A 27,635-nucleotide genomic window follows, 5' to 3' on the forward strand; every position below is an offset into this window, starting at 1 on the left:
GTTTCCCAATGTTGTTAAGGCAGAAAGTATACTTCACTGCTAGATCAATGCTCCGGGGTTAGTCCTAAGATATTTTTGTTAAATGGGATGGCAGATATTAATAAAATGCAATGCTAGAGTAAGTGCTTATGTTCATTAAATAAAGAAAGTTATGGTGATTTGGTACAAGAACTGGGCTTCGTTTGTTTTAAATTTTTAAACATTTCAAAAAGTTATTTAACCGAAGTAAAATTTGTTTGCTTCATATAAAAGTGTTAAGTGATGTGATACTTTTTAAAATATACAAAATTATTTCGATGATGCTTTATTAGGATCATGAAACCCTTTTTCGAATTAAGTTCTTTCGTTTACATTGAGAAGAATTTCAAACAAAATTGTCATTAGTACATAAGGGAGTAAAGTTTTTGCACGCTAAATAACTTTTGGATAATTATAATTATTATATTTATATGAAATACCAATCATTTTTCCATGACAAAATGCATTTATTTTATGAAAAAATATTTCTAACATGAGATAAACGACGTCAATGTTTGATCCTGGAGAATCAATTTCTATAGGATCTAGATTCACTTTCTCAACTAAGAAAGAGTTTAGAAAATGTGTACTTGGTTGCCTTAATCCTTTATTTATAGATGAGTTATAAGATAAAAATGGATTTGTAAGCCTCTTAAAAGTATTGAAGATTCAATTCTTAATCCATTGTTACTGCACTAGGATTAGTATAATTAAAAAAAATTTACTTAATTTCTTTCTTAGCTGTTAGTCTTGTTTGAGCCTTCTACGGTCTTTATGTCAGATCCATAACAATTGCTTGAGGAATTAACAAAAGATATTTTAGAAATTTTGTTTGTTTCTTTATTATATCAATTTTACCAAAATACCCTTTATTAATTTTCCTAACTCCATAAATGACAGTCACATAATTTTGAGATTATTTGAGATAACTTTATCTCTTAGGAGAGAAACAACAAACCCTTATATTATTGGGTTTGTTTTTTCTGTGATGAACACAGGTAAGTTATCTTATTGAACTCAAAATGACGTTATTTTTAGATAAAAATCAATGTATTTTTATAATTATAATTTATTTTAAGATTATAATAGTCTCTTTATCATTATAATTTTTTTATCTTTCAACCCAAAATGATACCCTTTTGATAGGATGAATACATATACTTATTTACAAAAATAGTAAAACCAATTTTATTATATTAAAATGAGTTTTAAAGCTTCCATACTAATGAGTTTTACTACAGGAGTGAATGGATTCGTGAAAAAAAAAAGGGGAATATAAAATGAGAATCGACTTGTCGTTTCTGGGCAATATTTCTTCTTCAGTCATCACTCGTAATTTCTCCTGCGCCGCTGCAGTTTCTGACGAGCATGGATGTCACTCATTTTATATAAAAAAAGAGTTCCCATTTTGAAAAGCGGTTAATGCGGGCCTCTACTTTGAGTTTAAGGCGCTTCCCTCTTTCTTCTTCTTCTTCTTCTTCTTCCAATCTTGGGTATCGCTATCGCTATCGCACCAACCATTCTGAACCCTTGAAAGCTCCATTACCGTTTCTGAGAAAATCCTATTGCGACGACTCTCTGCTCCTCCACTATCTATCGAGTGGGTGGCATCACGAAGCACGAAACCTCCTTCAGAAATGTTCAGGAAGAGACCTCCACGCCCGCGTTGTTCGCTGGACCTCGTTGCTCACCAACTTCTGCAAGAAGGGTTACGTCGACGAAGCTCGAATGCTGTTCGACATAATGCCTCACAGAAACATCGTCACTTGCAATGCAATGTTGTCTGGGTATCTGCAATCCGGGATGCTCAGCGAGGCTTGTCGGTTTTTCGAGAACATGCCCGAAAGGAACGTTGTTTCTTGGACCGCAATGCTTTGTGGGTTTGCTGATGTGGGGAGGATTGAAGATGCAAGGAAGCTGTTTGATGTAATGCCGGACAAGAATGTTGTTTCATGGAATTCGATGGTGGCTGGTTTTATTAGGAATGGGGATTTGGAAGGAGCAAAGATGGTTTTTGAACAGACTCCTAATAAAAATGTGGTTTCTTGGAATGCCATGATTGCGGGTTACGCTGAAAGTGGTAGAATGGATGAAGCTAAAGCTTTGTTTGACCAGATGGACCAATGTAAGAATGTAATTACTTGGACTAGTATGATATCTGGTTATTGTCGTGCAGGCAATGTGGACGAGGGTTATTGTTTGTTCAGGACTATGCCGGAGAAAAATGTTGTTTCTTGGACAGCCATGATTGGTGGGTTCGCCTGGAATGGCTTGTATGAAGAGGCATTGATGCTTTTTCTTCATATGAGACTTTCTGATGCTAAACCAAATGGGGAGACTTTTATTTCTCTTGCCTATGCATGTGCTGGTTTGTGTTTTCCTTGTCTTGGTAAGCAGTTACATGCTCAGCTAATTGTTAACAGCTGGAAGCTTGATGATTATGATGGTAGGTTACGTAGAAGTCTTGTTAGGATGTACTCTGTGTTTGGTCTTATGGACTCTGCGCACAATGTGTTTGAAGGTGATCTGAAAAACTGTGATGATCAGTCTTTCAATTCTATGATCAATGGTTATATTCAGGCTGGTCAGTTGGAAAAGGCTCAAGAGTTGTTTGACATGGTACCCATTCGGAACAGAATTGCATGGACTTGCATGATTGCTGGCTATCTTAGTGCGGGGCAAGTGTTAAGGGCATGCAATCTATTTAATAACATGCCTGATAGGGATTCCATTGCATGGACTTCAATGATTTATGGGTATGTCCAAAATGAGCTGATTGCTGAAGCTATCAGCTTATTTGCTGAAATGATGGCTGATGGCGTTTCACCTATAAATTCTACGTATGCTGTTGTTTTTGGAGCCATGGGTTCGGTTGCATATCTTGATCTGGGGCGGCAATTACATGGTATGCAGTTGAAGACAATACATGAATATGACTTGATTCTTGAGAACTCCCTAATTTCAATGTATGCAAAATGTGGGGAGATAGACGATGCATATAGGATATTCTCTAACATGACTTATCGGGACAAAATTTCTTGGAACTCCATGATCATGGGCCTTTCAGATAACGGGAGGGCCAACGAAGCTATAAAGGTGTTCGAAACCATGCTTGAATCTGGAATTTACCCAAATACTGTTACTTTCTTAGGTATCCTGACGGCATGTGCTCATGCGGGTCTTGTTGATAAAGGGTGGGAGTTATTTATTGCCATGGTTAATGTTTATGCACTTCAACCTGGCCTGGAGCATTATATTAGTATTATCAATCTTCTGGGCCGTGCAGGAAGGGTGAAGGATGCAGAGGAGTTTGTCTTGAGGCTACCTGTTGAACCAAATTATGCCATTTGGGGGGCATTGGTTGGGATATGTGGCTTGAGTAAAACAGATGCAGATGTTGCTAGGCGTGCTGCCAAACGACTGCTTGAGTTGGATCCTTTAAATGCACCAGGCTATGTGGCCCTTTGTAACATATATGCTGCAAATAATAGGCACATTGAGGAGACAAGTTTAAGAAAAGAAATGAGGGTGAAAGGTGTGAGGAAGGCACCCGGCTGTAGTTGGATATTGGTGAAGGGTAGAGTTCATGTTTTCTCATCAGGAGATAGATTAGTACCACAAGTAGAAGATATGTTGCTGCAAATTTCAGGTAGAAAATGAGGTCGGAAAGAGTGAAGAAGACACCTGGAGATAAGAGTTCATATTTTTTTGGACGGATGATAAATTACATCGGCGAGTTGAAGAGATGTTATTGCTATTTTTAACACCAAACATCTCTTCAAAGCCTTTTCTTTCCTCCCATTTTCTCCTTTCTCTTCCATCCATATAACACTTCTTTAAATGTAGTAGTATTGTGTTCCATCCAAATACCCGATTGGTGGACAGTTGTGAAAAGATTGTGAAAAATCCAAATTGTAGTCCAGCTCTTATCTAATGACTTTAAATATATTGTAAATTATTTGTGATAGATTAAATTGTGTAAACAATAGTACACTTGCGTATTGCAATTTCCTTGGGCTTGACCCGAGTTTTCATAGCCGACAATGACATTATTGCAAAATATAAATAGAATATAACAGTTTGCTCTCGGTGTTCCAAAGCACCATTGATTATGGACTACTAGTATAATAATGTTGCCCCCTGTAATAAAATTATGCAGGTGATCCTGTGAATTGAATATGAGACCTGCTTTTACCAAGAAACTCTGTTGGTTGCATTAGTACTTCAAACTTAACGAGCACCTGCCTTGTCAAGTTCTTCCAAAGCTGCCCATAGTTTTGGATCTTCATAATCCTTAATCAGAAAGGCAGGCTTTGCTTCCATCAGTAAATGCTCTGGGTTTCGGGTAGCTAAACCTATAACAGGCATCCCAGCTGCCACTCCAGCTTTGATCCCTGAAACGGAATCCTATGACAACAAAACAGAAGGTGTGACAAAAGCAGACAAAAATTATTCTATAACAAAGCATCATAAAAATGCAGACCTCAAATACAAATGTGTGATCCTTTGATGCCTTGAGAGCTTCAAGACCTTTCAAGTAGGGGTCTGGATGAGGCTTGGCATGTTCACATTCACCACCAATGATAAGAGCTTCAAAAAAATCTGAGAGACCTAGTATTGAGATCATAAGTTCTGCATTTGCTCTTGGAGCATTGGTAACTGCAGCTCGCTTCAACCCACGATCTTCAATCCATTTCCTCACTTTATAGAGGCCATTCAAAGGCTTCAGTTGCTCAGCCGCCAATCTGGATAGTCCATCAGGGTATTATCTTCTGAAGCTTCAAATGAACCACAAGGGGGAAGAGGGTGGGTGTGTGTGTGTGTGTGGGTGGGGAGAAAATAGGCTTTACCTCCGGAACATGGCTTCCTTTTCATCTACAAACTTTAAACCCCGTTCCATATCACCAGGAAAGAGATCCAAGGCAATATCATCATTGTGCTTGCCAGCAACAGTCTTAATAAAAAATTCCTCTGTTATGGGAACACCTCCATTGAAACCAATCTGACAACCACCCAAGTTTCTGTTAGTTTTCTAATAGCTATTGATCACATCCTTAGTCATGGGGATTCATAAATACGATAAAAGGACTATATAATATCTATTTTCTAAATATTTTGCCTTAAAACATTTTTACTAGAAAAGAAACACTACCTCTAGGAGCATTTCACGGAAAGCATAGTAGTGGAGTGGATCAGAATCACAAATAGTTCCATCTATATCAAAGAGCACCGCTTCGAGTGGAGCAAGTCCGGTGAGAGAACTCTTGCTACTACCACAACATGAAGGTAATAAGTGAATGGTGCAGTAAATGAAAGAACATAATATATTAATATGCCTATATACTGAAGTTTCTATCAAGAAGCCTCAACCAACTATCCCAAACATATCTAACAACGCAAAGCATATCTTATATACTAGTATGCCATTTGCGGTTGTTCGGTTGAACAAGAAGACAGCAATACGAAAATTATGACATTACACACCATGCATTCACTAGTTTGGGCATAGAGAGTTAATTCATATAGTTGCAAGTGAAAGCATGTAAACCAATGCAGTAGATAATATGTAGCTGAATATTAGATATTTCTAAAAATTAATTATCTAAGGACGGTGGACGCTTGATCATAATTTGGATGCTAACCAACAGAAGTGGCAGGCATTTCCAGTTTCCACCTTTAATTCCAAGATTGTGAATATTTACAAAGATACACAACACGACTAAATGGAGATTTGCTACTCTGCTTCAAGCCATAGCAACTAAACTGATCTCGAAGTTAACATTGACACCACTTAGCAATACACCACACACACACTCAGCTAATTAGCAGAAGTTATGTGAAATCCAAAAGTAGTTCTATATAAATACTAATCACAGCAGGAAGCAGCAGCACCAAATTCATCATAAACGGCACAGATTGTTAGTTCGCACCAGATTCCTAAATTAGATACACCTTCAATATGTACAGCAGCCAGGGGAGCTCAGGGTGGAAATATCATCATCAATGGGGCAAGCGATAATCCACCAGAATAATTATACTTATTTAGTTCATTCCTAACCAATATAAGACTTTACCACTCACACTTGAATTCCCAACACAATAATATATAAAGAGACTAATAGTTTTCTCATATTGTAGAGACTCATTTGTACAAGTGGGATCTATTTTCAGGGGAGAGAAAAAAAAAATTAAAGTGGAACCATCTTGAATTTATGTGTGCAGGAAATAGATTTTATATCATGTAACATAAGAATAATAAATCCCTTTAATAAATATATAAAAATCCAATCACATTAGGAGATAGAAGTTGGCACTTTGCACATATATGATGAATATATCACAAAACAAAAGGTTTTGCTTCTAATTTTTAAGATGAGAAAAGCTAAATACTAAAACAGGATATCTAATTTTGGCGTGAAAAATCCAACCTCATCCTCCTCTCTCTCTCTCTCTCTCTCTTTGTTCTATATGATCTTGATCTCAACAAGAACAGTGCCAGGAATACACAAATTTGTTTATAAACAAAATGGGTGGGTGTATGGATCCATCCATCAAATATTCTTATTTGCATTAAACGAGCATAACCTAATATCCAAGGGAAGTTATTCGAAAACGAGCACTGTATTGCTACAAGTGATGGTATGTATGGAAGCGAAAACGTTACCTTTCGACGCAATTCTCAGAAGAAGCCGTCATGGCGAAAGAAAAATTAGATTAGTGGGAACTGTGATATACGCATATATAATATAAGAGATCAAAGAAAAGAACAAGGTATGAGAGAGAGGCAGACAGGCAGTTACTTCGCAAGGAGAATCAACAAATGGAATCCGCCAAAGTATCAACAACACATTGCGGATATGCCATGTGCTTTTTCTTACTTCCTCTCCTTTTCCATTTTATGTTCCTTTCAGCTTTTTTATTTTTTTTTATAAGAAAATATTGGGAGGACTTATATTAACAATTTTTTTTATTGCAAATTACACTGACTAAACTCATCAGAATTCAATAAAAAGTGTATGACAAGTTATATTTAGTGTAGTTTATAAATTTGTAAGAAATTTTTTTTGTCAATATAACCTTCCCAAAAAACAATTTTGATAATATTTTGTTTTTAGGATAGGATATTGTGAATATTTTTTTTTTAATCCTAATCTACTTAAGAAAGTGCGAAGGTTAGAGATGAATAAGTAAACTAGACATGAAAAAAAAGGTAGGCACAATATCATATTCCTTAATTTTTTTATCTCTTTTTTACTTTTTTGAATTCTTATTGAGGATAGGATATTATGCCCATTGCTTTCTATGTTCATTCTACCCATTTATCTTCAACATGGTGGATCAGAATATCAGGGGAGAGACAATGGGTGAAAGTTTATTGAGATTCTAATATAACGATAAATATGAATAGGATGGATATTCTCACTATCAAACTTTTTCACTACCAACTTACTACCTATCTAATCACCATTGGATTAGTATTTTCTCTCTCTTCAAAAAACTTTATTCTCTCTCTTTGATGAAATGGTGATTAGATAGATAATAAATTAGTAGTGAAAAATTTTGGTAGTGAGAATATCATCTCTCAAATATGAGTATGTAAAGTAGATATAAAAAAATTAGATAGAATATCAAATCCCAAATAATTTATATAATTTTTACTTATAATTTTTTTATTTCAGATATCTATTTCTATATTTGTATTTATTTTGTGATTTGAATTATTATTTTGGTTAATGAAGTCATAATTGATTCGTTATATTCTTAATTTTCTTATGTCTAAGATTTATGGAATTATAATTTGGTCATGATTTTATGTTTTTAACATATTTATTTAAAATTATGATTTTTAGAATTTTTTAATAATTCTTTTTTTTTTTTTGGTAAACGAATTTTTTAATAATTTAAAACATCAACTAATGTGAAATAAGTCAAAAGAAAAAAAATAAAAATCAATTTAAAAAACTTATATGATATTATATAATAAAAAAATTTATTTTTTTATATTATATTTGATATTATTATTTTTCTCGATGAGTTAACATAATCTTATCAGCCTGTTTATTTAGGGTACATCAGAATAGAATATGAAATGAACTTATCATACTCTTACCATTATTTAACTTTATCCCACCATCTTATCTTATCTATCTTTATTTATATTTTGTACATCCAAAGAACCTCAAAATATTTTAACAAGATAATTGTTTGCAACTAAATAAAAGTTAATTTGCCTACAATTATTCAAGACGTGTTGATGAGCAAATTTCAACAAATTAATTTGTTTTGTTATTTGAAATAAGTGTTTACACGAAAATAAAGATCATCAAATTTGTATGTTTGATATTTTGAATTAATGTTTCTTCTATAATGACTCATATAGTCCCAAAACAACATTGTTTTGGAGTTTGAGAAAAAAAGAAGGATATTTTAATAAAATTTATAATATCAAGTGAAAAGAATTTTTTTTTAAATTTCTTTTTTTCTTCTTTTTTTTGCTCAAATCCCAAACCCTTTTTTTTTCGTTTTCTTTTTCCTATTTTTCAGTAAGCAAAGAACGGAATTGGTTATTTCTTTTATCTTAAACCTAGTAGAGTGTCAGAAAGTGAATGGTTAGGCTTTTTTCTCGCTGAACTTGGGAGCCAGAATACTCTTCCACTATCTGGTCAATTTTGGCCTGCCAGTTTCATACGTCAAATTTCATTTTTATATTTTATTACTATAATTCCTTCTACATTATATACTGATAGTATGCAATATACAAGTAAATTATAAATAATCATCCACATAAATTGTATATTTACTTTGTCTTTGAGCCTTCCCTGGGTTGATTTTTGGTCTTATACCTTACATTTATTTTTATTGTGATTTATTTATGATCCTTAAATATTTGTTTTTAATTTTAGTTCTTATACATGTAACTGTTTTTATCAACGTCTCACCCCTTAGTTGTCATCTATAAAGCACCGACACTTCAAAAATTATGACGTGTTGTGTCCGACACTCTCGGACACTTTGACACTCCCTGACACTCCAACACACGTTATAAAAATTCAAAACAATATTAAAAGGTTAAGTTGCGTTGAGTTTTTAGTTTCAACTATTAGATTCGTTGGATTACGATTACCATTTTATTGAGTTTAATATAAATATTTGGGATATCTTATGTTTCTTTGCAAAATGTATGAATATTATAAGTTTAGATTTATTTTTTTGTTAAATTATTGAATATTAAATACAATATATATTACATAAATTAAAAATATTATTTAATATCAAAACGTGTTCTAACATGTCGAAATCTAATATTTTTTAGAATTAACGTGTCAGAGTGTCGTATCATATCATGTCACGTCTCCCGTGTCAGTATCGGTGCTACATAAGTTGTCGTTATAATACTACGATAACTGCATAAAATTACTATGAAATATAGGGACTACGCTGAAAACAACTTTTACACATAATTTTTTTTTTTGAAAATAGTTTATATACTAATATTAATCAACTGCATCATTTGTCGATTTCCTTTGAACTTCCAACTCCACCTCCACAGATCATTTTCAATTTGGCCACTTTCTCTGGAGATTCTTTGATTCCTTTGTACTCTTTTTCTTTTTTACAATTTATTAAAAAAAAACAATTAAAAGAAAATTTATTATCATTTAAAAGTTTTTTTATTAAATTGTCGTTTTTCAATTATAAAAAAATAATAGAAACAGAATTTAAATTTCTCTCTTTTACTGTATAATGTTGTGCCTTCCACACACACATATTCATCACATATTCATGTAGTTCGAGACCTTATTAACTTTCAACTAAGGAACACGCATACATATCTATCTAGTTTACCAAAAAATAGTTAAGGCCTATCTCGGTCCTAGTTTTTCTTTAGAATTTTTATTTTATTTTATTTCATAGTCTTTTTAGCCGCTCTTTATTCTCTTGTTGTATTTTGGTCTCTCTTATAAATATTGTTATATATAGATATGAAAATAGCAAGACGTATAAGAAAATGCATCTAATATTAACATGTATAGCACATCTCAAAATTGGCCTATTAGTGAAGCTGAATAAATATGGGGAAATACTAGTCTTATATTGTAGAAAATTAATATCACATGTTATAGACACAAAATATATGGGATCTGCTCTTTTAAAATAATAATAATAAATAAATGAGTGGACCTTGTAATATTCAAAAAAAAAAAATTAAAAAAAAATAATTTAATGTCACACCATTAGCACCAAAAATGGCGCAAGTAGCGCCAGAATTGGCGCCAAGATTACAAAGAAAAAAAAAAGGGGGCCCAACGCGAGTAGCGCCATTTTTGGCGCCTTTAGTGCCAAAATGGCGCATTTTGCTCCAAAGTGGCGCTAACTCAATTTTTACGCGAAGCGCGTGAACGTAAATATATATATGTTTATGTATATGTAAAATAATAATAAAAAAAAAAATAAGTAATTAAAAATTAAGATAAATGTATGCAAATTATAATATGTTAATAATAAAATAAATAATAAAAAATAATAATATAATAATTGATTAAAAAGTAAAAACACGTAAATAAACTACAGAAAATAAATAAAAACATAAACATATAACGTAAGACCATCTGATGACCGCTTACGAATATTTTCTAGAAACTTACACGTTGATGATTACGTGGTTAGTTATTATTTGAAAGGTAATCATTACTTAGTTATAATTTAACTAATTCGTTCAAATCTAATGAAATCTAATTTAACCGTAAGCTATTCTCTTTATATATATATATATATATGCATCGCTGTCCATAAGAAGAAAGGGAGAGCAACGAGAAGGAAGAAAAAAGAGAGAGAGACCAGTGAGAAGAGAAAGAGAGAGAGAAAGAAAAATCAACATAAAACGAAAAAGAGGAAAGCGATGAGACAGAAGGTAATATTGAGAAGTTTAAAAACATTCTCTCATATTCTTTTCAATCTTTTTGGGAAAACGATGTTTAAGTTTAATATATTTGTCATCTTACCGAACTCTTTTCTTATATATTCTTATGTTTTTTACCGAACTCTTTTCTTTATATATTTTTCTGTTGAGTTTATTCTTTGATTTTATCCTTTTGCAGTATATTGTTTTTCTTTTAAATTTTATTTCTTTACAACAACTGATTATCATGTTGACGAATTGTTTGGTACCAAATAATTATGAAGAGAGTGTGTATATTTAACTGATGAAGACTGCTATGAACTGAACCACAGAGTTTGGGTTCAGACGATTATAGGGTAAGGGACGCTTTATCGTGGTTTGAGCTCCTCCACAATAAATTTTTCATATGCAGAAGACCACAAAGTTGGAAATTTATTTAGCTTCAGTTAAATATTATGCAATGTATTATTTATTATATTATTTCATTTTATTGAAATATCTGAGAGAATGGTATTTTTCGTTATTACGGCTGGAAATGGTTATAGTTAGAAAACCTCAATATTACTGAGAATTTTCTCACGTGTGTTTGTTTCGTGCTAACCTTTCTAGAAAATCATAATGCCTAGTCTAAGCTTATCAGGTGAAGGATGAAGTATCAATATTTACTCTTATGAGGACCGCATAGAGTTTTATATTGTAGTAGAAAATCAAGGAGCTGCTTCCATATTCTATGTTGATAGCGTGGAGACCTACACCTATAGGCTAGATTAGGATAAGACTTTTGTATTGTATAATTATGTGATGTAAAATATAAACTGAAGTGATGTAATATTTAGTAGACTTAGGACCTATGTAAAATAGTTTACGTATGTAACTATATGTCTTAACTTTGCCTATAAAGTAATGTTGGTAGATGTTTATATAATCTTCTTTACTGTTGTTATCATCAATATGTATTAATTAATAACATCAACTTTTTTCCATCTTATTTCACTAACGATGCATAAAGAGAAAACATATATATATAAGAAAACATGTAATATTCCTTACAAAATTTAACAGCAAGGGATGTTACAGACCCCACATATTTTGTGTCTATGACATGATATACTAATCTCCTACTACATGGGACTAGTATTTTCCATAAATATGTACGAGATATGTGATTAATTAATTAAGAATTATGTCACATATTTAAATATCTTAACTTTGTTAGGTTATTAGGTATCTAGCAAGTTCCCCACACATTAAATTGACACGAAATATATTTTGGGATATAATATTATGTCTATTTTATTTACTCTTTTTCAATACTGTTAAATTAGAATCTCAACTAACTTGTGTCCTTCCTCTTTTCTCTTAAATTCTGGTTTAATGGTATTAGAAAAGAGTGAGTAGAATATACATGAAAAAGGTAGGCATAACAGTCAACTTTTCTATCTACGTGCATGTTTAAGTTTTTGTTCTTTGTGTGCTGATGGTTCATCCATATCTATCTTATGTTAGAAATATTGAAGTGTGAGTGGTAATAAAGTCTCACGTCGATTAAACATGAACCAAGTGAAGACTATATAAGTGCGAAAGACTCATGGACCTACAATCTTAAGATTTTGGATTCAAATATGATATCGGGCAACTTATTGTAATTTGTCATTTGGCTCGTTAGTATATATATCCTTTGTAAAGGGTTTGGGTCCATGACCACACATGTTGTGTTTTGAGGCATTTGAACACTTATGATGTAAAATGAGCCATATGATGCATAAATGGCAACATAATTGGTGAATGAGGTAAAATGATACATTGGTATTAGATTATGCATGATGGAAGGGCCTAGAGCCTACATTAGTAAGGGTACATATGTTATATTAAGTATCAAAGTGTTAGGAATGAAATTATAGGTCCCTTGTGGAGTCAAAAAGCTGTCAAAACTGAGATTTCACAGTAGGGAATCGATTCCATGTTGCTGGGAATCGATTCCCTGAAACAGAACACGAAATTTTCAGCCACTATGAAGGCTGGGAATCGATTCCTTAAAACAGGGGAGCCAAAAATGAAGCTTTCGTGTGTTACTGTAGCTGTTGGGAATCGATTCCTTGAGGTAGGGAATCGATTCCCACTGTACAAAATTTTGAAAAAGTGTCATTTTACAACCTAATGTGATGATATTGCTTAGAGGGGTTATAATAAATAAGTTTTATGCTTCCGCGAGTTTTGCATTTACGATTACAGTGTTGTTTTTAATTGATTACGGAAATGGTTAATATTTAAAGTTAAGGATTTAATAAAAGAAAAAGTTTATCCGTAATTTAATTAACTCAACTATTATTATTGTAACTGCGCTTAATACCATATGCAATGATAACATTACCGGTACGTAAAGGCTGTTAGAGTACCCATTCAGACTAACTCCTAACGGGGCAACTGTGGAACTTACAGTGCAGAAAGAGCTGAAGTTAAGCTCAAATTAAGGATTATAATGCATCAGGGACAACTTCTATTGGATCAATGCAAATTGAGAACCTTAAGATTAATATTCCCATTGCATAACATAATTGCCACACTGGATCCAAGGCCCCAAAGTGGTTTCCATGTCATTGCTGATGTGGTTCGAGGGACTTCCTCATACCAGTCTTCTTCAGCATACATGGATCTTTTTGAAATCGTCAATATTGTATAAATACCAGTATTAATACATAGAGCGAGTAGATAATCACTATCATATGCATTCAAAGTAGCACTAACATGTCTAAAGTTGCGTAGGTTATATTAATTGTGGGTGGGTTCCATAATAAATAAAAAATATTATAAATTATATTAATTCTTAAGAAATCATTTATATATGTTTTTTTTGGAAAGTAGAAATCATTTATATTGAGCACATCTAAGAATTATCATATCAAATTAAAGGTCGTTTTCTCGTCCTTTTAAGAGAGTATGTAAATTTGATATGATATTTCTCATGCACTTTCCACAGATCGAGTTCCATGTCCTCGTTATGTGATTTTTGTCCAAGTCGCAACAGAAGAATCAGAAAATTTTACAAGAGGGGGCAAGGAATTCAAAATTCACACCAAGTTAGGCAATGCAATAAAATAATGGATCAATACATGAGGAATAAAAAGGATAACGGGGAACGAATTTATGTTATACTAACTTTATTTTAAGTCTAAATACAATCCAAAGCAAGTATAATACGATTCTCCGTGGCTCCAACACTACCAAATGGGAACACTAAAAGATGCCTACATATATATCAAAGTGCAGAAGGGCCTAACTTTTCTCCTATTAGTACTATACGTATTCTCACATTCAGAACAATTGAAACTTGGTTTAAACCTACCTGTTAGGTGTATGTGCAAAGGTCAATTGGCTCTCACATTAATTCAAACATCTCTAGCTTTGGCTAATGCTATTTGAATAGCATTACATTTACATAAGTATTTTTCTGTCAAATTTAAAAATAAGCCACAGGAAGTAGCATCATTTTAATTATCAGCTTAACCCACTTGTGTAAATTGAGACTATAAAGAATGATGTAATAGGAAATTATGTGAAAACATCATTTCTATTTTGGCAACTAAATAGAACTGCAGTTTTGAAAGGTCAGAGAATGGTTTTCAACATCATATAGGCGAGTAACTCGTAGTCTAAGCGGTTTACAATGGTACTCATCTCATTTAGAATGTGATTTATTATTATTTTTTTCTTTATCTTCGGAATGTCAAAATTGGTAACATTGACGGAAATCTCTATAAATAGAAGAAATCTCTGGTTAGCTTCATGCATCGCCAAACTTTCCTTAATCTCCACTTCATTTTCATTTTCCATTCTGTCTTATATGGCGCTTTATATTTACTGTCGTATTCTTGTTACCACCTTGCTTTTCATGCAAGCTTTGGCAGATACTTCATGCAGAGATTGTTTTATTCATTCTCGGGCAGCATATTACCCAAATTCTGAAGAACATGGGACAGATGGTAAGAAAACTGAAAGAAGGATAACAAAAAAAATCAACTGAGAATTTTGAACATGTGTTCTCTCATTTATATATATATATATATGCTTTCTTTGAATTCATTGCAGTAGGTGCATGTGGTTTTGGTTCCTTTGGTGCTACAGTCAATGGCGGGGACGTATCAGCTGCATCGAATCTTTATCGAAACGGTGTTGGCTGTGGCGCTTGTTACCAGGTAGTACCTAATTTCTGATCAAGTTAATTAGTATTACTACGTTTGAAGAGAAATTCTAATAAAATTTATGTGTCACTACGGAAAAAAAAATACTATCATTTAAAATTACACAAGTTGTGTACTTTTAGATGATTTATACAAAGTATGACCAGTCATACTTTGTGTAAATCTATGAAGCTTCTTTTTTTTTCTCTCTCCTTAGCCACATCGCTGACATGTAAAGTGAAAAAAAATAACTTTTCAGAATTACACCGAGTATAATCGGTCTGTGTAAGTCACTAAAAGGACACAACACGTGTCCTTCTGAATTAGACACGCTAAACCCAAAATTTATGTGTCACTAGACTATACATTGTGGTTCTATATGTGCCGTAAACTTATTTTGCATGTTTTCAAAAGAGAAAAGGAAACGATTGTGCGTATTTTCTGAAGAAAGTAATGATTTGATTAATACTTTTTTTTTTTTTTTGTAAATAAGATTTGATTAATACTTAACCTATAAGTGAATCTCACTCTTGCACATATATGTACTAGCATTTTTTTTGTTTGGTTTATTTCTGTCATTTGGTCATTGACATTTTACACACGTAATTCTTCAAGAGCACTTTGTAACTTAATAAAAGTACTATACATCCAAAGGTTGAAAGTGATTTATTAAAACTTATTATGCTTTACTTTTTGTCAACAATGAACAGGTGAGGTGTACCAACAGTGCCTATTGCTCAGACAAGGGTGCAACCGTAGTTATAACTGATCAAGGTTCAAGTGATAACACTGATTTCATTCTTAGCAAACGTGCCTTTGGTCGGATGGCTCAGACCACTGATGCAGCTGCTTCTCTATTAGGCCTTGGCGTGGTTGATATTGAATATAGACGGTAAGATAGAACCCTGATCATCTAACTCATTGCCTGTTAAAAACCTTCCTCAATACATATTAAAGCATCAATATTTGGCTTTTTGTTATTATGTAAAACTGCAAGTATTCCAGAAATTAAAGACTTAATTGATGGTTTGGTTCCCTTTTTCTATCTCTCTCCAGTGTTGCATGCAGCTATCCTTACAAAAACATAACATTCAAGATAGATGAGAGCAGCAACAACCCTTATTACTTGGCTTTTGTCATATGGTATCAACAAGGTAGCAGAGACATAACTGCTGTGCAGCTCTGTGAGGTATTACATATCTGCTAATTCCTTCTCTTGAGATAAGTTGCAATTCTGTTAAATCTTTTGGCCAAATTAAATCAAAATTTGTAATCAGATAATTTTAGTAGTAAGGACGTAATTAAAATTTGAGCCATTAGGATTGATCTAGTGGTGAGGGGTATGGATAGGTTATATTAGGTTATGTGTTTAATTCCCACTTGTATCAAAAAAATAAAAATAAAAATTGAGTACTCAAGATATCATACTCAATTGTATGAAACAATCATGGTTTTTGACTAAAGAATAATTGATTTTTATATTGAAATCACTACTCACTAGATAGAGATCCTTAATTCGCTCAACTCTGAAAAATGTCAATTAGCACTATTAGTAGGGTGAAAAGCATTATAGATAGCCAAACCGTTCACGTTAGGAAACATTACTAGTGCATCAGCATTGATAATTAATGACCGTAATCTCTTTTAATCTGTGCAGACTCAGAACTTTGTCTGCAAGTTACTGGACAGGAGTCATGGGGCAGTCTGGACATCTACCACTCCACCGAGTGGCCCATTGTCTGTAAGGATGTTGTTTAGTGATGAAGAAAATGAAGAAGAAACATGGGTTGTTCCTGTTAATAACATACCCCAAAACTGGAAGGCTGGTGAAACATACGACTCAGGGGTACAAGTGAACCTTTAGAGAAGCAGCAAAATTTGATTCATTAATTTTCCATGACCATTTCATGAAATATTTACATTTATCCCCCTCTTCTATGATATTGTTTTTCTCTTAATAAGTAGTGATGTTGATGGCATATACATTCTATGCATGTCGCCCGACTCCAATGTATTAAAGTAATTATTTTACATTTTTAAATCTCTAATCATATAAACTTAATTACAATGTTGAAACCTCTAGACAGATCAGTTATTTTTCATTTGTTATTGAAGCTATAGAGTATCATCAGTACCTTGAGATCAGAATTAACCTCTTTAAAGAGAGGTTGTGAAAAACTAATTAGAGATAACAAATGGCTTGTGTTTTTTTATAAAGGTTAAAATATACACGTAAGGTCCTATAATTTCTTTCAAACAAGCTCTAATGGTTCCGGAATAAATATGGCACCCGTACAACAACTATAAAAGGGGAGAATACAATCAACTTTGCTAAAATAATAAACAGCTCAACTGAAAAAAGTTATTGCCAACTAAGAATTTTTTTTTTTTACTCAATCGTCAGTTTTTAATTAGGAGTACAGGAATCGGAAAAGGAGACAGAATATTTGATTCTCCAATGGCCAATGACAAAAGCCCAGATTGTTGTTGACCTGTCCAAGTGAATTGTCTTTACGACTTATGAGGGTGTTTACAAAAAAGTTAGCCAGCCCAATATATTTACTGGGCCAAGTGAGCCAGATTGTTGGCTGGACAAAATTAAGCCTAACCTGTGAAAATGTTCAAGTCAAATGGGCCAGTCAATTCAGCCAGACCCAATGCAACAGCCGTAAGAGTTTTCTGTTTTGTTATTTTCTTTTGGAAGACATTTGGTACAAGGAATTTTTTTAGATTCATGAAAGAGTGACTTTGAGAATTTTATTTATCCATGTTTGGTATAAAAATTGTGAAAATTTTCCGGAAAATCTGATTTTCCCATAATTCTAATTCGTGAACATTGGGGTGATATTCTTGGATTTCCGAGAGGTGGAAAAATATTTTGGCCTCCCCGCCACTAGCGCCCAGCAAAATTCCTTCCTGCGCTAATAGCGCGATGATGGCGCCACCCTACATTCCCGGTAATATTCGACGTTCAACCAAACATAGAATTAGAAAATATTTTGACCTATCAAACAGTTTTTTGATCACATTCCCAAGAAATTCACTTTCCTAACATATTCCTGGTAATCATGATTTCGAGGCATAAAAATTTTTATCCTCTACTAAACACCTCCTTGAGGAAATTTTCATTTCACCTCAGCGTTGTCTTCTTTTGGTCAAATAAACAACTCATATATATATATATATATATATATATATATATATATATATATCGTTTCTCAAGTTGCTTGAGATAATTTAATCTCCGACTACTAAATCATAATCGTACAAAGATGGATCAATGGTGATAAAGGAAGAGAGAGAAAAAAAGAGAATCCTAACCATATTAATATAAGAAAATAAATAAATAAAACGACGTAGTTTTGGAGTGGCCAGAGATAAATTTATCTCAAGTTGCCGGAGAAATATTTTTCCATATATATATATATATATATATATATATATATATATATATATAGTTATATAGTTATACAGTTGTCGTAATCCAACTAAGCTCTAACTTGCTAGATGCCAACATTGTCAGCAGTTTGTCTAATATGTGTATAATTGATCAGATATAAGATTATTTAATTCAGTCGACTAATGCAATAGCTTGTGAATGTGTGTTGTATCTCCATATGGAATAAATCTTTGGTATTCATATGGAATAAATCTTTGGTATCTCCAAAGATTTATTCCTCCATATGCATGTATGAGCATCTCTAGCAGGCTTTTAACAATGATGATAAAGAAAGTGAATTAATAAATGTTTATATTTCCAATAAAATAACTAATAATGAATAGCCAACTAATCAACCAACCAACTGAATTAATATTAGTTCTTCCCCTTGTTTTCTCTAAATTTTCTCATATAATGCTGTTAAAAGTCTAACACTAATGAACCTTTACAGATCTGAGGCACGTACATTTCAAAACAAATAGTATGATGCAGAAAGATACAAAACTTCGAGATAAGGCACATTCAGCAAGAACATCCACCCGACTGAGGTTGAGATTCATGACCACCAGAAGATCTTAGGTTCACGTCAACCATATCTTCTTGTTTTGTGGAAGATAGTGTTTCCATTCCAGGTAATGCCGCAGCAATTTTTCGAAAGAGGGCCTAAATACATGTTTGACAAAGCAATACACCATAAGCCAGAACCAGATAATATGTACAATCTAAAGTTATATGCAAGCAAATGAAAGTAATCCTGTAAGGGAAACAGTTGGCTTTCTGAAAGTCATACACAACTGCAACGAGTTTATCTCCATCATACAGGAAGCTATTTTGGGGAAAATTTTAATTTGACTAGTAGAAACAACCAACTGTTGTAAGCATTCTGCAATATCTCATTAGGAAATGACACCTACCACAATAATTTAAATGGATGCGATCTACTATCCCACATTGGAACCATTTCCAATATCTCACCCAAGATAATGCAAGAGCTATATAGTTAACGATGCAAGAAAATTTTATTCAACTATTCCTAACAAGTTTAATCAGAAAGAGAAAAATATAAGCACACAGGACGCAATGAGCATATAATTGTTCTTAATCATTACAGGTCGATGGTAAATAAGCAAGTTATTGCATAATTATCGGAAAAGAAGGGGGAGGCTTACCTTTATATTAAAGCCAGCTTTTGCACTAGCTTCAATAAACATGACGTTTAGCTCACGAGACTTAGCTTCCCCTTCCTCTGTAGAGACTTGCCTATAAACTCATGCAAAGGATATTCTCATAAATAAAAGGCAACACCAGCAATGAGCAGCTGAATGAAAACTCAAAAGAACATTTATACAAGACATCAAAACAACAGTGCAGAGCACACTTGGAACATTTCATGGGCCAAACAATTCAAGAAACTAAAGCCTAGGAGCAGATCTAACTCCCACTTTCATAGGACAATCACATCATCTAGGGCTCTGCTAATTCCTAAGACTTTATCTTGTATAGTATAGTAACAGTGACCAGCAGACTCGTTATTAAAAATAAAGCAACATTCTTTGAGCACTGGTTAGGACATAAGAAAATGAAGCATTTTCAGAGTTCACCAAATCAGGAAACAACATTTATTTTATAACTAGTGTTTAGATAGAATTTTTTTTGCAAAAAAGAAAAAAAAATCAGATTTTAGCAGTTTTTCCAGACAATTAAAGTAAAGCAGCCACGCTGAAAGGACAGAAGGCAATATTGGATAAAATTTGTGAATAGTTTTTTTGCTGTCCCTCTTCCCTAATCCCCCAGTGTAAGAACCCGCACCGTTAATTAAGGAATTTAATAAATAAATTATGAGAAAATAGGAAATGATTCCATAATTGACCCTAATAATTATTATGAGGCTTTAATAATCATAGTAAGTGAATAATAATGCTAAAAGTCATTTTTCGGAAGAAAAGTGCAGATACCGGTTCTGCTAGTTGATATAAATGCGTACCGAAAAAGTATCCCGGAAAATTATAATAAGTGTATGAAAATTACTAGAATGATATGTAAGACTTGTAAAACGAGTTTCAAGTCCAGATAATGAGAACTGGTGCTAAAAACCGGTACTGGCTTGGAAAAGCGCGTACCGAAAAGGTGCTCAGAAAATTACGAAAAAAATATGATAATTCTTAGAAAAATGTCTAGTTTCAGAATCCAAAGTTTGGGATTAAAATGCTTAGCGTAGCAATTAAAGTTAATACTGTGTGTTTAAGTGCGTTTGGGCTATAAATTCCCTTTTAAGGGCACATAACCCTAGAAAACTGTCTCTATACGTGAGTGTCTTGTGGTGGCTGATCAGTTTTACTCTGTGTTGGTGCTCTCTTCCCTTGTGTGAGCCTTGTGACCTTCTACCTCCATGTTACCTCTTCCGAAACACTTGGGCTTGAGGGTGTGAATCTTGTGAGCAGAAAAGAGTCATCTTTCTGAGTTTATGAGTTGCTGTTTGTGAGGTTCTTGCTCTGAGTTGGAGAGTTTGGAGGGGAGTCATCTTGTTCTTGGTGGTTTAAAGCTCCAAGTAGCTTCCTTGGTGAGGAAAGGACTCATCTTGTTGGTCCATTTCGTGCACCTTGTTGAGTCAGTCTTGAGGGGCTGATTGTGAGCTCCAAAGAGCAACCTCTTCTTCAGTTTTGAGCTGGGGTATGTGTACCAACCTTTGATCTTGAGTTTAATGCTTAAAAATGAAAGCTTGATGCATGTTAAGGCTTAAAGCTGATAACTTGTTGTTGGGTAATGTTGAACACACCTAGAAATGCATGTTTAGGTGCTTAAAATCGTTAAAAACCCAACCTTGGAAGGATATCTTCACGAAATGCATTTTCTGCATTCTTTCGTGAAATATCCGGATATGTGATATCCGGATATGGGTTTTGAGTATCCGGATAATAGATATCCGGATATGGGATTCTGGATATCCGGATATTGCATATCCGGATATGTCCAGTGAGATATCCGGATATTGCATATCCGGATATGGTCCCGAGGAATATTCGGATATTCTGGGATTTCGCAGAACAGTAGCTGTGTTGTGTGTACAGTAGGCTATTAGGGGTTTGTGGACCCTAGATTGATGAAGCTGAACTTCTGTAATTAATGATTTAAGTCAGAATCGTTGTGATTATGGACTTATGGCTTGGTATGGAGCCTTAAGACGTAAAACGTAAGGAAAGGCGTTGTCTTTAAGTTATATGCATGTGGTACATGTTTATTAATATAATGTTGGTCCATAACAGATTGTGAATCTGCTGTGTTTGGACGTTGAGCTGTGGACTCTTGGTTATTGGATAGCTAGCTTGCGAGGTAAGCTTTCGTGTCCTCGGTTTAGCCATGTTGTGGTTCCACCATGTCCAATGGGGGTATGGTTTATGCATGCTGTGTACATGCTTTTGGATATTTGATATGTTGATTGAACTTTACATGTAATGGCTTTTAATATGCATGTGTTGTTTCATCTTGACGGGAAGCCTGAGTATGTAGCGTCATACAAGACGGTGTACCGGGGTGAATGCAAGTGGTACTTGCACGGTGTGTAGGTGATAGACGTATACCTGCACTGTCTCTGGCCAGTAGATTAGTATTGACACACATGGCATGATTATCTGCTGCATTGCATTGTTTTAGAAATGATAAATGATAAACTGCTTTTGAACTTATATTGCACATGTAAGTGAGCTTGGGGTGGAAGATCATTGAGGACTCACTGACTTACTGAGATTTCTAGATTAGAGATTTTACCCCACGTTTGGGGAATGCTTATTTCAGGATCAGGTAGTATGGGTACTGATGCCTCAGGCGGCAGGAGGCCGGAGCTTAGCTGATTATGTTGTTTCTGCTTATTTGTTAGCATGACTGGAAATTTGATGCTGATTATGTTTTATGCCTTTTATCATTATGTTGTTGTTGAGACTGATGTTGGGCATGTTGCCTTATTTGAGTGAGCATGGGGATTGTCCATGACACTTTCTGTTAGTACTTTTAGATTGGAGTTGTAGAAACTGTTAGATGGTCCGGTCTACATTGTTGTAGTTCCATGACTAGAGCCACACTTATATTATCTATGTTATGAGGTATTTCAGTTAGCTGTTTTATTGCAATTACATACAGGCGATGTTTTATTAATTGATTATTAAGCAAGTTGGTAATGTTAATGACATCATAATTGAAAAGAAAAAGTAATTCCGCATTTTTAATTAAGCGCAGCTTAATACAATATTATGATAACATTCCCGGATATATACGGGGTGTTACACCCAGCCCCATGTGTCTCTTATGCTCACATATCCGATAATAAATATATTTAAGAAGAAATGGCTGAAAATGCCCTAAAAATGATAAATTAATAATTAATCAAAATCAAAGAGGTACATTGAAAACAAAAGAACCATGCCATGAAACAGGCCAGTATAAGCCATCTGATGAAGTCATTCTACCATTGATTAGCTATTACCTCTTATCCACAAGGTCAGTTTTGTTCCCAACAAGAACAATAATAACATCACTGCCTCTCTCACTGCGCACCTCTTCAATCCACTTTGATGTGTTTAGGAAAGTGTGACGGCCTATATCATAAGAAAACTGAATATAATCAGAATGCAACCTTCAAAGTCTTCTGGGTAAATACCCAAAAAATTATGCACAGATGATTGAAATCATCAAGAGAGATCCAAGAAGGTAACTACGGTTAATAGGCTGCAACTGTTAGAGATGATTACTTGCAGAGAAAGTTTTGGTTTATGACAATGTTTCAGTTAATTGACACAGGTAACTCCAGACTATGAGGGACAAGTCATGTTCCCCGGGTTTTACGCGTCCTTGTATTCAGTCATTGTAATGTAATCTATACTCAAAAATACAATGCAGGAGGGGAGGAATTGTGCTTCCTGCGATGTAAAAAATGAACATTTTGCTTCTATCCAAAATAAAAACAAACGAGTCATTAATCTAAGGTTAGAATATTAAAAACTTTTCTTATGCTACAGATTCACTTGAGAAAATCTGCTTAACTATTATTTATTATAATGCAAAAGCAACAAAAAGAAAAGAATAGGTGAAATTAAACATCCTAAATGGCATACTTGCAACATCATAAACAATGACAGCAACAGACGAGTCCCTAATGTAGCTTGGAATAAGACTTCTGAATCTTTCCTGTCCAGCTGTATCCCTGTCGCCACATGTCATGCACATGAAAAAAAAAAATAAAGGTTTTGAAGGAAAAAGAAATTAAAAAATAATATTAATTGCTGAAGGAATTGACTAATGCCAATTTATGGAACCTAAAAATTGCAATTAAACACATCAAACTTCATGGACCTCACCCTGATTAACCAATATGCAGCAGTTTTTGAACACATGAAGTAGGGCATAAAGCTAAACAAGATACAAATAGGAAAGTTCTATTTTAGAGTACTTGAAATTGTCTGAGAGAATTCCTCTCAGCCTCTATGAATTTATATTTAAATCTTATTGCAATTCAAATCCCTAATAAAATATAACTCCTAAATTGATGGAAAGAGATAAGGATAATATCCATAACGACTAACAGTTAAAACCACCATATGCTGCAGATTAGAAGATGTCTAAATACTAGAAGCATCATGTTTAGCATTAAATCCATCAACTTCAAAAACCAGTTTTTATGCTTTAAATCAAAATCCAGATGAACACATTAGAGCAGAATAATTAAGAATAGTTAAAAGCCACTGCAAACGGACATTGTAGAGAGATTAAAAGGTATGAGATAACATCAAAGGATTTCAATACCAAATTGATAGGATTTTCAAAAAGAGAATGAAAGAACTTCGATGCTAGCATTCAAAAAATATCACGTACTCAAAGGCCACTCTGAGCATACCAAATAAATCTTTGAAATAGAAAATATGAAAAATGAATCTAATCAAGGATAAACATGACAAATATTAAATTATGATGTATTTATTAATGAATGAGAGTATAAAGGGAAAGGAGAGTGCTCCCTCACTTGCATGGAAGTTCAGTTTTTTAAAGATGGGAGGGAATCAAGAGTACCCAATATCAACCCATATCTTCCCAATAGGCAATTGTTACATCCTTAGTATATTGCTAAAGCAGAAATATATTTTGTTCTCGAAAAGCTTTATAAGATTCCAAAATTTAGTATTCCAATATCTATTTATATTCAATAAAGAAGAGCAAAATGAGATTGTAACAGTAATAGCATTAACACTCCTCTTCCCCCTTTCATTTAAAATTACCAAACAATGGTAGGGAAGCTACCCCACCCCTCCTTCACCTCCCATTCTTTTCACTAATACCATTCTTTTCCCTTCCTGATAGAATTCCCAAAATGATCATGCCACATCTTACCACAACTGCAGCCGAACAGTTCGATCTTCAAGATACATAGTTTTTGATAGAAAATCAATACCGATTGTGGCCTGTTTGAACAATTAAAAACAATAAGTTTGAGTACAAGCAAAAGATTAAAAAATATAATCCATTTTGAAAATGCATCTGGTGCAAATATGCAAGCACATTATGCTTATAAGACAACCTAGTTGAAAGATACCTTATAGTGCAGACACGCATGTGCACAAATAAGGAAACAAAGAATGAAAATTACTTATATAACCCAGATTGATATATGCATAGCAAGTTAGTAATATGTATGCTATAATCAAGTTGAAAGAATGGATCACACTGACAAATAATGTTTAAATATATTACTTGCTAATTATGATTTGACTTTGCAGGTAGAAAAGGAAGTAAAGACAGGAGAATGCAAATATTGTTTTGCATCATTACAAAATGAAGCAAAGAAAAAGAACCAATGTACAAAAAAAGAAAAAGACCAAAATTATCAAAGAAAATTTTCAAATGGATCCTATTCTCATCCTTACATAAAATGTACGAAAAGGCAACCCAAGCAATAATAGGTATTTTGCTGTTAAAACTTCAGTAATAGTTCGAATAATAGGTATTTTTCAAGATATAAGTTACAGAAGTTAAATCAGAAGGTCACATTACCCCCTTATTAAAAAAAAAATCAGAAAAAATCAGAAGTGCTTGAGATATAAAGCCATTCATGAACTTCGATTGTTATAACGTAATAGTTGGTTCTTTGACATGGTATTAGAAACTTTAGGGAGTTCAATCAGTACTACCTTATTCATTCAAATAAAGTTGAATTGGGAATGATAGAGATGTAAAGAGTAAAAGCTTAAGCTTTTTGGAAAGTTGATTCATTGATAATGAGCTAGTCATAAAATGAGAATGGAGGTTTGTTTCCCGTATGCGTGAAGTATGTTGATCTGACGATGACAAGGGAGGCAGTGTTATGGACCAACGCTCTTGAGTGTCACCGTATTGGCCTCAAGCTAGCTAAGAGTGAAGGGAGGAGGTCAGGAGGTGTTTGGACTCGGTTGTAGCTGAGAAGTGAATTTGGCAGAGTGACAATAAACTTACGTGATGGAGAAGAATCAGAAGATGATGTGCTTAGTGAAATTGAAACCTCTACTTATAAGGTAGAGGAGATTCCCTCAAAGCATGGGAAGTGTGATATTATAACCATTTTGCTCTGTGGGCCCCACTATAGTGTAAGGCTGCACAACGCTTGACGTGTAAAGATCATGCGTGTGTATGGAAAATGTGAGGGAACACATGTATATGGAAGTCATGTGCTTCACGTGTTATGTGATTGTGGCCTTGGGCTAGCCCGGCAAGGCCATCCAGCCGCTCCAAAACAGATAAAAAGGTCACATTTTCCATCCACGTTAGAGGCTAAGAAGTTAGAACCCAAGACGCAAATTATTTTCTCTCCCTAATGTATAAAATCAATTTTTCGTTCGAAATAAGACCCACAATCTAAATTAGCATTATAATTCATAGTTGACAAAATGTCGTCAATTATTGCAAACTCAAAACCCGTGATCCCCCACAGGAAAACCGTGATCTGTTTAACCTCCTTCTCAAAACCAAAAATTAACAAATTAAAAAAAGCATAAATTGAATCTGAAATACGATTCAGATCGATCATTATAATGGTCAGCATAGAAATTAACTAAGGTACAGCATTTGTTATCCTTTTTTATTTTATTTTCCCCCATGATCAAAACAAATACATTAAAACTTGGAACTGCCCGAGAAAGTGGATCTGATTGTGAAGAGAAAAGAATACCTGATAAGTGTTATCAAATTTATCGTACATGAAGCGAGTGATGATGCTGGTTTTGCCCACAGACTGATCACCCAAGAACACCAACTTGTACTTTGCAAGAGCTGACACTGGCGCCATTTTCACAATATCACTGATACTCAACAAAACTCAGCAAAACGCCGCTCCTGATTCAGATTTCCTCATTTCTCTGAACCATGCCAAAATTATTTTTATTAATATAATTTAGCCACTTTTTATTTGGGTACTAGTACTACTACAATAAAAACTCTCTCTGTACAGTTGAATTTATTATTATTATTAATTTTTTTGAAAGAAGGTATAAATTACTGGATTTCAAATTTAGGAATTGTATTTTTTTTTCCTCTCCGAATATAAATACAGTAGAATTTTTCACTTAAACAAATAAGTATAGTAATGATCCAATTAGGCTGACCTGTCATTCAGTCTTTTAGATATCAATATGAGCATAGCATATCGATTTCAAGTTATAAAATCCATTCGTTTAATTTTATGTTGTAATTACATCGATGCAATTTATAAGTAGTCATTTTGATTAGATTCCACTATTGAAAAAAAAAAAAATTAAATAGCATATAAGTCGGTAAATTTACAATTATACCATGTTTAAATTAGTGGTTAATAGATCAAGCCAGCCAATATAATATTCTTACTCAGAAAACAATAGGAGATAAAAGGATTCTTTTACAAGGTCGGTTAATAAAGCATATATAGGTATCTCTACTCTCTCTCTCTCTCTCTCTCGCTTAATATGTATCTCGTTATGGTCGGAAGACTGCAGAAAATATAACCTTTCATCACGAGTTAATTAGGAAGTAATTACACACTAAAATCCATATCACATTTTAATTCAAAATTTTAGGTGATAGGTTTATGAGCACATGTACATCTTTTGCA

General features: G+C 33.6%; 4 protein-coding genes across 7 annotated transcripts; 2 read left to right on the top strand and 2 right to left on the bottom strand.

The window, feature by feature from the left end:
• Window positions 1-1,440: 1,440 nt before the first annotated feature.
• LOC133289907 (pentatricopeptide repeat-containing protein At1g32415, mitochondrial) lies at window positions 1,441-3,839 on the top strand. The gene has a single exon (XM_061487935.1). It carries the CDS (start codon window positions 1,441-1,443, stop codon window positions 3,676-3,678), a length of 2,238 nt encoding a protein of 745 aa, XP_061343919.1. The 3' UTR covers window positions 3,679-3,839.
• A 165-nt stretch (window positions 3,840-4,004) lies between these two features.
• LOC133289921 (haloacid dehalogenase-like hydrolase domain-containing protein Sgpp) lies at window positions 4,005-6,900 on the bottom strand. Of its 2 annotated transcripts, none has more exons than XM_061487952.1 (5): window positions 6,683-6,900; window positions 5,171-5,288; window positions 4,869-5,020; window positions 4,502-4,763; window positions 4,005-4,425 (listed from the first exon to the last, which is right to left on the bottom strand). In XM_061487952.1, the coding sequence occupies exons 1-5, from the start codon at window positions 6,712-6,714 to the stop codon at window positions 4,249-4,251; spliced, it is 741 nt and encodes a 246-aa protein (XP_061343936.1). In that variant the 5' UTR covers window positions 6,715-6,900; the 3' UTR covers window positions 4,005-4,248. The 2 variants fall into 2 exon arrangements, with proteins under 2 accessions (XP_061343936.1, XP_061343937.1); XM_061487953.1 differs by having other exon boundaries at window positions 4,008-4,425; window positions 5,171-5,285.
• A 7,859-nt stretch (window positions 6,901-14,759) lies between these two features.
• On the top strand, window positions 14,760-16,960 carry LOC133289952 (expansin-like B1). The gene is made up of 5 exons (XM_061488000.1): window positions 14,760-14,898; window positions 15,005-15,111; window positions 15,807-15,988; window positions 16,153-16,285; window positions 16,754-16,960. The coding sequence occupies exons 1-5, from the start codon at window positions 14,760-14,762 to the stop codon at window positions 16,958-16,960; spliced, it is 768 nt and encodes a 255-aa protein (XP_061343984.1).
• A 1,967-nt stretch (window positions 16,961-18,927) lies between these two features.
• On the bottom strand, window positions 18,928-27,204 carry LOC133289941 (ras-related protein RABH1b-like). Of its 3 annotated transcripts, XM_061487983.1 has the most exons (8): window positions 27,154-27,204; window positions 26,721-26,907; window positions 24,911-24,981; window positions 23,822-23,841; window positions 23,641-23,730; window positions 23,013-23,124; window positions 19,705-19,795; window positions 18,928-19,198 (listed from the first exon to the last, which is right to left on the bottom strand). In XM_061487983.1, exons 2-8 carry the CDS (start codon window positions 26,835-26,837, stop codon window positions 19,058-19,060), a joined length of 642 nt encoding a protein of 213 aa, XP_061343967.1. In that variant the 5' UTR covers window positions 26,838-26,907; window positions 27,154-27,204; the 3' UTR covers window positions 18,928-19,057. The 3 variants fall into 3 exon arrangements, with proteins under 3 accessions (XP_061343967.1, XP_061343964.1, XP_061343968.1); XM_061487980.1 differs by lacking the exon at window positions 23,822-23,841 and having other exon boundaries at window positions 23,641-23,729; XM_061487984.1 differs by lacking the exons at window positions 23,822-23,841; window positions 26,721-26,907; window positions 27,154-27,204 and adding an exon at window positions 25,708-25,998 and having other exon boundaries at window positions 23,641-23,729.
• Window positions 27,205-27,635: the final 431 nt, after the last annotated feature.

The sequence above is a fragment of the Gastrolobium bilobum genome, unplaced genomic scaffold (assembly GCF_033153095.1).
Source record: "Gastrolobium bilobum isolate Gb01-03AN ecotype WA unplaced genomic scaffold, APGP_CSIRO_Gbil_v1 utg16824, whole genome shotgun sequence".
Lineage (NCBI taxonomy): Eukaryota > Viridiplantae > Streptophyta > Magnoliopsida > Fabales > Fabaceae > Gastrolobium > Gastrolobium bilobum.

Excerpts from the sequence above, each read along its gene's own strand:
- LOC133289907 (XM_061487935.1), top strand. The coding sequence starts at position 1,441 with ATGCGGGCCTCTACTTTGAGTTTAAGGCGCTTCCCTCTTTCTTCTTCT.
- LOC133289921 (XM_061487952.1), bottom strand. The coding sequence starts at position 6,714 with ATGACGGCTTCTTCTGAGAATTGCGTCGAAAG. Across the intron at positions 5,289-6,682 it reads TCTGAGAATTGCGTCGAAAG|TAGCAAGAGTTCTCTCACCG; the intron begins GTAACGTTTTCG and ends ATGTTGTGGTAG. Across the intron at positions 5,021-5,170 it reads TCCGTGAAATGCTCCTAGAG|ATTGGTTTCAATGGAGGTGT; the intron begins GTAGTGTTTCTT and ends GGTGGTTGTCAG.
- LOC133289952 (XM_061488000.1), top strand. The coding sequence starts at position 14,760 with ATGGCGCTTTATATTTACTGTCGTATTCTTGTTACCACCTTGCTTTTC. Across the intron at positions 15,112-15,806 it reads GCTGTGGCGCTTGTTACCAG|GTGAGGTGTACCAACAGTGC; the intron begins GTAGTACCTAAT and ends AACAATGAACAG. Across the intron at positions 15,989-16,152 it reads GTTGATATTGAATATAGACG|TGTTGCATGCAGCTATCCTT; the intron begins GTAAGATAGAAC and ends ATCTCTCTCCAG.
- LOC133289941 (XM_061487983.1), bottom strand. The coding sequence starts at position 26,837 with ATGGCGCCAGTGTCAGCTCTTGCAAAGTACAAGTTGGTGTTCTTGGGT. Across the intron at positions 23,731-23,821 it reads GTTCCATAAATTGGCATTAG|GGGATACAGCTGGACAGGAA; the intron begins TCAATTCCTTCA and ends CATGTGGCGACA. Across the intron at positions 19,199-19,704 it reads AAGCTGGCTTTAATATAAAG|GCCCTCTTTCGAAAAATTGC; the intron begins GTAAGCCTCCCC and ends ACATGTATTTAG.